This window comes from Phyllostomus hastatus, unplaced genomic scaffold, assembly GCF_019186645.2.
Source record: "Phyllostomus hastatus isolate PE091 unplaced genomic scaffold, TTU_PhHast_1.1 phas_scaffold_93, whole genome shotgun sequence".
Classification (NCBI taxonomy): domain Eukaryota; kingdom Metazoa; phylum Chordata; class Mammalia; order Chiroptera; family Phyllostomidae; genus Phyllostomus; species Phyllostomus hastatus.
The window spans coordinates 44003110-44015840 of record NW_025334042.1 but is presented as its reverse complement, the minus strand read 5'-3'; the positions used below and the strand labels follow the sequence as shown (position 1 = coordinate 44015840).

General features: G+C 42.0%; 1 protein-coding gene across 1 annotated transcript in view; it reads right to left on the bottom strand.

Moving 5' to 3' along the window:
- PLBD1 (phospholipase B domain containing 1) overlaps positions 1 to 11907 on the bottom strand; it is a 51493-nt gene extending 39586 nt beyond the window's left edge. Inside the window, exons 1-2 of the mRNA XM_045829818.1 lie at positions 11545 to 11907; positions 1202 to 1421 (exon numbers count right to left, since the gene is read on the bottom strand). Coding sequence (XP_045685774.1) covers positions 1202 to 1421; positions 11545 to 11662 — 338 coding nt within the window. The 5' untranslated portion in view covers positions 11663 to 11907. The remainder of the gene's footprint in view (positions 1 to 1201; positions 1422 to 11544) is intronic.
- Positions 11908 to 12731: the final 824 nt, after the last annotated feature.

Sequence of the window (12731 nt, the reverse complement as noted above, 5' to 3'; positions counted from 1 at the left end):
CCCGGTCAGGGCACACACAAGAATCAACCACTAAAAGCATGGATGGGTGGAACAACAAATCATTGCTTCTCTCTCTCTCTCCAATCAGTCCATCAATAAAAATTATTTCTCCAAATTTGCAACTCAATTCAAATAACGCAATCAAATAAGTGAATACAAAAGTGGATAAAGATTTGGAAGGAAAGATAACAAGTTCAAATTGTACATGTATAATACAGTCAGAAACATGCTTTTACTCAGTTTATAAAGCTTTATACACCTCTGAGTAGTATACTATATGAAGGGGTCTCCAATAGTAGGGTAACAAAAATTTGGTATAAAAACAAAAATGAGAATTTCTGGTTTAAATTTAAAATGAGCAGCCAGAACTTAATAACCAGTCATCCAACATCTGATATAATCTCCAGAATGCAGAAACTGATTAAGATTGCACTGTACTTACCATGACTAAGGCAGTAACAGCGCAGGGTAAGGTTTGGTTAGGCTGCCCTCAATAATCTAGGTCACAGAACATTAAAAATAGAAAGCCAACTTATCCAGACACTTAATAGCAAACAAAGACTGAGGCTTGATTAAATGGGTTGCAACTTCCTTTTCCTTAAAGAGCTTTTCTCTTAAAAGGATGAGTCCTATCTGCATTATCATTAATTGCATTTTGTTATTTTTGTAAGATGAAGGACACAAGAACCAAGTAATAATAGAACTGGAATTTCAATTTAAAATCAATTTCAAGTTTTAAAATTTCAATTTAAAATCTTTTTAGTACTCAAAAGTATTGTTCTAAGACGTTTGAAAAGAAATGCTCTTATGTTTTATTTTTAATTAATCTTCTCTGTTTTGTGGTTCTTGAAGAGTCACTCCACCTCCTACTTATTTTCTGCTGGACAATCAGTAACTAGTAGGATGCGATGGCTTAGCAGTATCTTAAATCAGTTCCAGAAGAAGGCAAGATTTAAAAAGCATGTGCCATGCCAACTGAGCAGTGCCGCAACTGGGGTCTTTGTTTCTTGTAGGCAGGTACTGACTAAGAGTACAAATGTAATTTCAATGTTTCTATCATAGGAGGTATTACTACAGCTACTAATGTACATTAGCATAGCTATTAACGTACAATGCCAGAAGACAAGGGCTACGCTGTTGGACACAGAAAAAGATAGAGATCCCCTGATAGTTCTCCACCGTGAGGGACTGGGGTACTTACGTGGCAGTGAGGTAACCCTCCAAAAAGCCAGCCACAAACATGATGACCTCATTGCTCAGAGTCTGAGAACCATACCCTGCTTTGATCTCCAGGATACCCCAGCCTGTGGTGTTCATAGTGTTATTATAAAAGCCATAGGCATCCCCACTCTTGTCTAGTACATTTTTGACATGCACTGTCTTTTCAGCAGGTATCCAGTACGCAGTTGCATAGGAGACTTCTGGAAGAAAAGAAAAGGGAATAATGATAGGATGCCATTCAGCTGATTTTCTTATGCATTTTCCTGCTATGTAAACAATTCCAACACATTTGCTTTTTAAAGAATTCCATTCTAACAAATTGGGAAATCTGCCACTATAGTTTGTCTTTGTTGCAAGTAGGGGAAAAACCAGAACCTTCATCAAGGGGGATCAGCCCATAGCAAAAATATCAGTTAAAGTTTGCAGGGGTGTGGTTATAACATCATAGGGTGGGTCTCTGGGCTCCATCCTGAGCCATGGGGTAGCAGCCAGGACTGAGCTGGAGCCCCGCCCACTTTTTCACTCAGCCTAGGACAGGTTGACATCCCTGGTCAGCGGGGCCTTCCTCTCTGCCTAAAAGCTGGGTCAGAGCATTCGTATTCTCTGGCTCCTTATCCTATTTTTCCTGCTTAATTCTTACATGACATTAGATTCCTATTTAGCAAAAAATAAAATAAAAATAAAAATAAAAACTATCACTTGTGACCCCCTCAAGTTCTTGATAATTTTGTGAATTCATCCTCACAAATCCTATATTCATGTCTCTCTTCTTGTTCACTTCAATCCTCCTACCCCTGTGTGCTCTGGATCCCACCCCTCTCACTTTTGTTTGGAACTTTGTTCCAACCTATATCTTCTTCCTCCAGCACCCTACAGTTCTCTCTCTCTGTGGTGGCCCCTCCCCCTCTAGTAAATTAACATGTTCTATTGCCACACAGATCAAAGCAAAGCTACCACAGAAGCTCTCTCTGCATTCTGTGGTAGCCTACCTACCTACCAGCTTCATCTACTGCCCCTTGCGCTTTGCGATCTGGAAACGGTTACATACCACCCCAACCCGCCACGAGCTGGGCCGACACTGCAGACTCACACATGCTCCTTCCTCTGCCTGAGAATTTCTCTCTTGTTAGCCACCTAGCAATCTCAAAATTGCTATTTTAGACTCAGGAAGCAGCATGCCTTTGAAGGGGCTGACTTGCTCTACAAGCTCAATGTACCTAGTATATACATCTTTAGGTCTTATTACTTTGTACTGTAACTTACATGTCTGCCCCTGCTTCTACCAGGTGAACCCCTGAAGCCCAAAACTGTTTCCTCAGCATTAGGTATGGTGCCCGGCCCATAACAAATACTCAGTAAATAATTGTGAAAGGAAGAGAGACTTAGGAAAAGAAAGAAAAAAACAGGAAAAAGAAGGGGAGAAAGGATAGGGTATATATTGCATTCATTTCTCTGCCTAAGAAACCATTGTCTTTAACCACAGCTGCTTGGGTTAAAGACAAACTTTACATTCAGGTCATCAGAGAGAGGAGTAGGCCAGAATGACCCTTGGGTTCTAGGTTGGGACTCAATGGATGAATGTTGTGTCATTCACTGAGAAAGGGAGCAGGTGGGGAATACGTCTGGTAAGGAAGAGTTTTGGACATACTGAGGTTTGAGTGGTTAAGATACTAGAAATTCCAGCTCAGATTAAATGCAAAAGTGACTCACTATTTTGGTTTTTTGGTGTCATGATTGTTTATCAAATAAGCACTAAAGGTATAATTGTAATCTTAGAGCATCATGACTGCAATGGTAGGCTTTCTTTAAAAAATGGTTAAGTGGAGGTAAAGACATTGTCACAGGTAGAGGTACAGAATATTGTGTCAACAAACTCCGGATGGCAAACAATAGTCTAGTTATTAATAAAGTCACAAATTGGCCATGCTTTGACAATTGTAGGCAGTATCCATGGAAACTTCCCTTCTTCGCCTCCAAAGTACAATACATAAATATGCCTTCCAAATTGATTTTGGACCACAAATGCCATAGCCTCAGCCCTTCCCAGCCTTTCTCTCACATTCTCTGCTACCCTCACCTCCAGTGAGTCCGTAGGGAAACGAGAAAGCAGAACTGACTAAATAAAAAACAACCACACATGGCTGCAGCAAGGGTGGGGTCACGAACAGGAACTGTGAAGAAAGGGAGGCAACACTGGTCAGTCTCTTCTCTGTCAGTTCTGCCCACATAACATGATTTTTGGCTTTGTTCCCTTCCCCAAAATGTTGGCATTTCTCATCCAGCATCCTGACCTTCCCTTCCCTTCCTTTTCCATTCCAGTAGCTCCTTTTGCTAGAAACTTGGCTCGCTGTCAATCTAAGCACTCAAGGGCTGTGCTTTCATTGCTACAGGGACTGCCACACTTCCCCTAATTTCCCAACCACCAATAACAAACACCTGTAAATCTCTGCTTTTTGACGCTACTCCAGTCCTCACGCATGAAGGTCGCCTACCCAGTCCTCATGAGAATTCAATGATACAAATGTGCTGCTAACAAGCTGACCAACTTAACAGATGCTTTGAAAATCACACCAAAATCAGAGTTTCTCGATTCACCTCTAATTGATGTCCTCTGTTCCTGGATGTTTTCTCCATGTGTCTTTCTGGTTCTCCCAGCACTACACAACATTTTTTCTTAAATCCTTTAACGGTTTTTAAGCCATTATAATTTTTTCTAAAAAAACATCTCCATGTTAGGACACAGATGATATGAAATGTAGATAGCAAAAAAATAGAAAAATATTACATAATTCAAAACCTAACCTAGCTTTATACAAACTCTCTGAAGGCGGGGATGGCTGCCACTTGCCACCACATATTCTGGAATCACTGTGCCTGGCACAGTAACGTTTCTGTGAATCTAGTTTACTTGTGTGTGTTCTTGAAGTGAAAGTGAGGTTTACTGTAACATTCACAGAAGTTAGCCTAAAATAACTGAAGTAATTACAGTGCATCTTCAAGTTCAGGTAAGGAGCCTAGAGAGTGGTTCAGCGGCTCACAGTACAAGTGCCACGTGTTGATATTTTCCCCAGAGTTGTGGGAGTGCAGAATAAGATCTAAACATTTTTTAACAGCAGCATTCTCAACAATGCAGTTGATAAATATTTATTGAATGAATGGGAACGTTACTTTATACAATTAGGGTATTTTCTTCTATAAATAAAGATGGAAGAAGCACAATCTAAAATTTAAAAGTTTATTTTATTTACTTGTGTATTCTAATATTTTCTATGACTTACTTGTCTTCAGTTAAAAAAAATTCCTGTCTTAGAATTTGTAAAATAGCCATAAATGATTTAAGTCACTCTCACCCATATTTGGAGACTAATTTTCCTAGCACCTCATTTATGATAGAGTAAGGTATTAAACCCTGAGCAATACAATTTTGGCTAACATATTCAGTAAGCTAGAGAAAAGGAGAAACAAGAGAGCAGAGGTTCTGAATATGTGAGAGAAAATGTAAAAAGATTAAGATTGCAATTTAATCTATTCAGATTGGGGTTAGCTAATATTTCACTGATTCTGATCCTTGAATTGCTTTTCTCTTTTATGGCCACTGAGCGTCTCTCATGATGTCTTTCTCTGTGCACTTGGCATTGCTCTTCCCTTTTTTGAAATGGTTCTCAATAAATAAATTGGTTTTTAGATTTCCTTTGACTCTTCATCAGAATCACTAAGGAAATAGCTGACACATGAACAAACAATCTCCAGGCAACAACATTATAAGTAGGAGTTTCAGCTTTCACTCACCAGAGAAACTGGATTATTTTGGGGAGTGTTCCCAGGGAGCAGGAATAGGGGACTGGTGGAATAAAACAGGGAATGAGGAAAAGCTAACACAAGGGTGCCTTCTGAGATGGTCCAAGGAAGTGTGCAGAATAAGCCTCTGAAGACCCTATACCGGGGATGGAAGAGAATTTATCCACCGGCTCCCCCCTGCATAAGTCAAAGCCTGTCCTGCGCAGTGTTAATCCCTCACTCCCAGGCCTGAGTGTGCTCTTATGCTAAATGATTATGATTTCAGAGAAGCTCTGGGTCAGAAAGCAAGGGAATCCTGCACTGTCACTGAGTGGAGGTGCCTCAGGTTATACCTGCACAAAGCTATTTAGCATAAAAGGCACGTGAGAGGGTATGAGGTGGGATGCGTGATGTACCTGATACACTCGGTAAATAGAAAAGGATATAGCTTTTAAAAAGTAGCCCCAAAGCAACAAAACACTAATGCAGAAAAAATGCTATAGATTTGCCTGAAACTAAAATGATCTGTTTCCTTCTTCCCCTTGAAACAAACCTACTCTTCACTATGAGATTAAATCAGAGTTTTTGCCAAAAAACTTACCAACAGAAAGTCAATTTAGCCCCATTCTAATTCAGCTCTCTTGGCTTACTCTTCACCTAGATTACTTTTTGGTTATGTGTATTTGTATGAATTTGGTCCAATAAATTTGATTGTAAGGTCCTGGAAAATCATGAAGAGGTATTGCATTTTTCATTGTATCAAGTTCCTCGGGTCTACCACAATGCTTTATTGATGATGTGACTGCCTCAATTGCAAACTATCACAGTAGCTGTGAAGGTTACACTTAAAGACAGATTTTTTATCAAGTCTGTAGTATATTAATTCTTGATTTCTAATTGTGAATTAGAATTTGGGTACCCTAGGTTTGCAAATGCTGGTTTGAGTAACTCTATACTACCTTATGTTGAAATTGTAATTGCATTTACAAGGCTGACAAATTTCGGAGCTTCAAGCCTGTGCCTTTCAATCAACAGCATAAAGGAGGAAGGACAGTAAGAAGTTAGGAAAACTCCTTGGCAAGTGGAATGGGGAAAACTGGCCCCATCCAGCACGCTGACCCACCTGCCTCCCTCTCCCTTGCAGGACCACTCCTTTAAGCATTATGCCCTCGGGGCAGTGAGGTTCTGATTCGCATCAAATAATCTTAGGAACAAAGCCTAGGGTCTGTTGACCACAGAGACAGAGTTCAGTCAAACTAGAGAGAACTTCTAAGCCTCAGTTGTGTTTCAGCTCCAGGCCCAGAAAAGCAGCAAAACTGAGGAAGCAATGCCATGGTTGATGTCAGGTGCAATGACTAATGATCCTCCACCATAGCGCCAGCCAATCAGTAGAGACTATGACCCTGAAATGACACACCTGAAAAGCTGATGAATATTCTATTGAGATCCTCCTTGACAACCTCCTCTAAAATCCTCATCTTCAGAAAACAGATAAAAACCTGTAAGGCCAGTGACCCAGTGATCCCAGTGAGGGTTATGTGTCTCTCTCTGGAGTGCACCCGAGTCTTTCCCCCACTGTTTGTTCAGGCACGTGCCCTTGCTTGCTCTCTCCTAAGCTCCCAGTGCCCTTCTTTTGCCTCTGTAACTTGTTTCCACAGTCCCCACTGCCCAGACGGCTTCTTTCTTCTACCTCTGTAACTTCCTAAACAAACTTTCTCCTTTGCTAGAGTTCTTGGTTCTGAATTCTTTCTTTACTAAACTCAAGGACTGAGGTCTGACATTCTGACACAAACTACATAATAACATCAATGCTTTTCTAGCCACATCTTAAAGCTAAACTTTCAAAAGATCGTGGAATGTAAGTTAAGAGCAACTGGAACCTCCTCCATTAAAAAAAAAAGATAAAGATTAAATGCATTAAAAGACTTAAAGTACTGAACAAAATAAATTCTTTGAGATTCATTCTATGATTGATGCTGCTACCTCATTTGCTATCTCAATAGGTAATGCTTTAAAATTCAGAATTCAACAAAGCAAACGATAACAGGTGACAAAAGTAAAAACAATACCTAAAGACATATGAAACCAAAAATTTCTGCTGTTCATGTCAGAACAAAGTCCCAAGATGAAATTCACATGATTCATAGTTTATATATTAAAAAAGTAATCGCCATGAAAAAATGATTTTTTAAATGTTTTATTTCAATTTAAAGACTGAAGAAATTTACTTAAAGATTGAAGGAAATTTCTTTTTAATTTTCTTCTGGAGAAAGTTTTTAATTTTTGCTATCAGATTCACATTTCCAGAAGGGCCAGGAAACAAGGTTTAATAATAGAAATGAATAGGCACTTCTCTCAAAAGTTGTATACATTTTTATAAACACACTGATATAGGGAGAGCACAAGAAAATGTTTGAGTTCACAGAGTACTTCTTTTGGGTCTGATACACCCAGACAGTGGGCATGCGCTCTAGGAAGACTCAGTGAGGCTCAGAAAGACAGAAAAGAGTTGGGAGGTTCTAAAGCAGCTGTGACTAAAGCAATCCAGGTGATTTCAGTCAGACAGTTCTAACCCTGGAAGGTGACCAAGGAAACTGTTCACTGTTTTCTGAAATGGCTGCTTAATGTGCATACTCAAATCCCCAAAATGCTGGACCATGACTAAGGAAAAATCCTGATTGTATAAATTATTACATCCCAGCACATAGATGATCATCTGCCATCTTGGTTGCTTACTGAAGAGATCCCTGATGCCTTTTCATAGAAAAGTAACTCCAATAGCCAGTAATAACAGCTGCTCAATTATAGTCATGCATCACTGAACAATGGACATATTTACATTCTGAGTAATCTGTCAGTAAATGACTTGGTCATTGTGTGAATATCACAGAGTCCACTCCCACAAACCTAGATGGTGTAGCCTACCACACACCTAAAGCTATTATTCTGCAGGGGAGAAAAATAATTTTCCTTCTACTCTTTTGGATTCTTGACTGAGCCATCCCAGAAATAAAAGCCAGATTAAAAAGAGAAAAACAAAAGTTTAACAACACATATACCTCTATATACATAGGAGAGACGCAGAAAAACTGAGTTATTCACCAAAATGGCTGAAGCAACCACTTTAAATACCATCTTCAGCTGAGGACAGAAGATGTTGGGGGTGGAGGGGTTCAGTCAGGGGCAGTTACCAGGAAAAGCGCAGTGTATCAAGTGTATCAAGGCTCAGGTTGTTATGTAGATTCAAGTTATTGCCTTCTGCACTGATAAGAATTTCCGAACATAAGGTCACTCTGAGAGGGAGACAAATGAGATTTCCCTCACAGATGTAAATGCCTTTTAGAAAGTGTCATTTCTACTTGGTTTTAAAACTTCTCCTGGGTCTACTATTTCTTAACTAACCTAAAATAATCGTTATGCTAAATAGGTGTGTTTGGGGGTGATAAATTCTGTGCCTCTACAGTTCCTACACTATAAACCTCTACAGCGTGGTGCCGTGCTGCACACTGTTGGCAAGTGTAACACAATCATCTGTGTGAGGTGTTGCACTGTGAGTTGCAGTGGGTACAGTATCACTGGGTAGTAGGAATTTTTCACGTCCACTATAATAATTTCATGGGACTACCATTGTATATGCAGTTGAGTAAAATGTCATTGTGTGGCATATAATTATATATAGCCCCTACTATATATAGCCAGGCACTGTTCCTCATGACCACTTAATGAGACAGAGTATTAGAATACCCATTTTATAGATTAGGAAATTGAGGCATAGAGCGATTACATAATTTACTTAAAGTCACACAGTAAGTATTGGAGCCAGGAATCAAACACGTGCAGTATGGCTCCATAGTTTCTATTTGTGGAATTTGATACTATCTCTCTAACACTATACTTCAAAAAATAAAGAACAGCCATAGAGCAAACATATGGAGCAACCACCTTAGTGATTTGGAAATAAGAATGTCTTCAGATTTAAAGAAGAAGTTGAGACTGGTCTCAGCCAAAGGTTGCTGAATCACCTTAAGGAGACTGAAAGACTATCAGGACAGCAAACTCCTTGACCACTACATAGAGGTATTACCTATCTTGAGAGGCGACCTGTTAGTCTCAAGTGGGCACAGGTGAGCCATGGAAGCCTGGAAAAGGCAGTCAGGTTTGTGCCAGGTGGGCACTGTCAGTGGAGGAGCACCCATGCCCTGCCTGGAGTGTTGGGTCCCACTGGGAGGTGGATTAATCTGACCTCCATCCTGAGAATCCTTCATATTATCTACCCCATGTAGTTTCAGTAGAACACAGCTGGAGCAGGCTACACAAATACCCAGTCTGTTAAAAATTAACAACTGGTATTTTGGTTAATAGACTTGTGTGTTTATCAGGGTGAATCAGCTTCCTTATATCTGATCAGCTCCGGAGCACTGCAAAGAAGGAGTTTCTGGAGTCCAGCCCTGCAAGTGCAAGGGCCAGGTTTGGAACCAGTTTTACCAAGGGTTCTATGCTATCCTACATGTCTCTTGGCAACCAACCCATCCCTTCCCATAGTGACAACCTGACTTCACTATACAAACAGCTTAGAAAAATTATACGAGACATCCTAAAAACAAATAAGGGCCTTTCCAGTTTGGAAAGATAAAGGCAACATTGTTTCACATCTAAAGTTTGCAGTAGTTTGAAAGATGTGGCTAGGATGAACACGCACTTGCTTGCCAATCTCTAGAATAATTAAAGTAAAAAGTACTTTTAAAAAACTGAAGAAGTTGTTTGTGTGTAAAGAGATGCATCTTAGTGGATATAAAATTCACTCCAAGGAGATTAAAATGCATTCTCTTCAGTGTTTATCATGCACACAGTAAATTCAAAGTGCTGAGCTGGGCGCTCAGCGGAAACATGAAAAGCAAGTGGTGGCAAAGACCCTGTTCTCCATCCTCAGTTGTGCAGTCTAAGAGAAGGTAGGACAAAGCACCAAAAACCTGCAGTGGAAAAGAGGTTAATAGGGGTGGATCAAAGGAAAGCGAGATCACGTTTTTTCAAAACAGACAGCATGGGCATCACTGGCTGTCCTTGAACTCCATGTAAAGAAGTCTTTCCAGATTGCTGGGCAGACAGTTGTCAGGAAGGCCAGTAGCAGAAATACCCTCCTCACTCTCTTGCCTTGACTGCCCACCCACCTGGCATGGAGCCAGCTTATCTATCATTTGGGGAACTCAGTTTAAGAAGCAGTTTCTTTCCAGATGATATCTTCTTGAATAAAGTGTCCCATCTTAAGAAAAATAATGTCTCCTGCTTGATCCTCAGGCTGCCCCACCAGCCATCTACAGAAAATTTAAAACAATCCCAACATTCCCAAAGAACAGAAAAGGGAAGTGTCCGCCAGCGTTTCAGACACAAACGCCCTTTCCGTATCCCGGGCACTGTAGCTCGCCCCAGGTACGTGTGAGTGAACAGTTTCCCAGGCCTAAATGTGCCACCAACACCACCTCACAGTCCTGGGAAGGACGGAATGTAATGGTAAATCTAGAGTCCGATGCCTGGGGCTGCATCACTTTTGATATCAGAAGCTCAGGCAGCTTAAAAGACCGGAAAAAATAGAATAGCAACATGCGGGCAAGTTGTGAAAACTAAGGTCTTGAAACCTGATGGAAGGTGATGTAACAAGAATCGAAACACTGGTTTGGGGAGGGGTGTGCTCTCCTAAACTCCACGCTATTCTTATGCAAGGTCAGCACAGAAAGAGGCTTATAAGATTAAACAAAATCCTTCCTTTACATTACTTTTGAAGTCCTTCAAGTTCTTTAATTATTGTTGATTTTATTCATTGGGAGTGAAAATGCCAAATCCAACCGTGTCTTTTTGTTGGTTGGTTGGTTGGTTTTTGCAAAGTGTACAGATAAGTGCCAACACCTGTAGGGGATGAAGCCTGTTTCGCGGAGAGGGGAATAGTTGAGTAAATGCCCTTTAGCATCTCAGCTCTGCCTTCCTATGCTGTGTATTTTTATGAAAAGTACTTAATCATCTGTACAATGAGGGTAATAATGCTATTTGGATTATCCTATAGTGAGCGTTATATTGGAAAACATAAGCCCCTTTAGCACACTGCCTGACACATACCAAGCTGACAGTACCAGGTTGCATTTCTTAGCATTTTAAACCAGTTATTGACAATTAAGAAGTGGGGGAAGAGTGGCAGCCCGGAATCGTACCTCCCTATGACTCGAATAAATATATTTAGATGTCCTTTGGCTAGCACTTTGAGGACCAGCAGGGCCTCAGCAAGCCGAGTCGTGCAGGAGCAAATCGATTTGCCTGCCAAGAATTGTGGCCAACACTTTTTTAAGTTCGCAGGAGCACACACCCCATGCCCTTCTCCCGGGCAAACTCAGAGCCACAACAGCGCTAGAGCGAGCCCTGTCAGTCCCCCGCAGGAGCGCGCTCTTTGGTGGCCACTCAGAACCCGGACACTCGCTAGAAGTAAACTTGGCGGGACCCGGGGCTCGGTGGGGCGCGGGCAGGCAGCGCGGGCCCTTTCCCCGGGCGCGCTCTGCTCACCTGCCAGGCTGGGCGGCAATGCGGCGGCCAGGAGCAGCAGCAGCAGCAGCAGCGGTGGCGGCGGGGCCGAGGGCGCGGGCAGCCAGAGGAGACGCCCGTCCGGGCTGCGGCAGGACATGGCTCTGCGGTCGCGACCTCCGCTCGGCTGGACCAGGTGGCGAGCTAGTGGCGGCTGCTGGGAGAGCGGCTAGTGGGCCGCCAGAGGCGCGCCGCGTCTCAGAGTTGGAGCGTCCTTAACTTACTTCCCTCTTTCATTAGTTCTGCTGGTTTGGGGCTTTAGACGGCGACGAAGCCTCACGTGGCCTTGGGAACAACCTTCGTCCTATGGTGCCTCAGTCTGGGAAAGGCGGGTCCTTTGTGACCCTCTAGCGCCCAGTGGGCCGGGCTGGGAAAATTCCCCGCTGCACTTCTGGGATCTAACAACGTTACTCACTACTTTCTCTGCTCTTCGGGCCGTTTTGCAGCCCTAGGTTTGAACAAATCAGTTCACATGAACACCATTAGCCTGAGTCTCCAGGGCCAGCCACTCCTCTGTTGCAGGAGGGTTGGGAGAAATGCATGCCCCTGCTCACAAGCAGCTCTGATTCTCTGTCGTTCTGGAAAGGTCTTTACAGGTCCTTTCTCCCCCAAGGATCAGCGCCCCTCCATCCCAGGCTGTTTAACCTAAATCCATTTGCTGCAGCTCAAGACTTTGGGTTCTTTGCTTTTTTCTTCATTGGCTGGAGCCACCACTGGAGAGAGACTCAGACAGAGCTGTGAAGTCCCCATTTCTGTGCAGAGTCAGTTGAAAGTGACATTGTGAAGTAGGCAACACTATGCCTTGGGTGACATTGTGAAGTTGGCAGAAGGTGCCCTAGGTGACATTATGAAGTAGGCAAAAGGTATTTTATTCATTCAATAAGCATTTATTGAGCTCATCTGGTGAACCAGGTACCAGTGGTTTTATAAAGACAAGAGCATGACCTACCACAGCCAAGAAGGGACAAAGCCATATGCTCAAAGTTTTGAGAGAAAAATGAGGCTGCACATTATACATGGGTAGTACTAATTCCGTATCTATGTACCTTGTATCTGCTCTTGTGTTTTGTAATATTTGTTACATAAAATTTCTTGTACCATAATATGTTCAGAAATAAATGCTAAAATTCCTTTCTAATACCAAAGAACTGTGGAGGATGGTGAAGGCT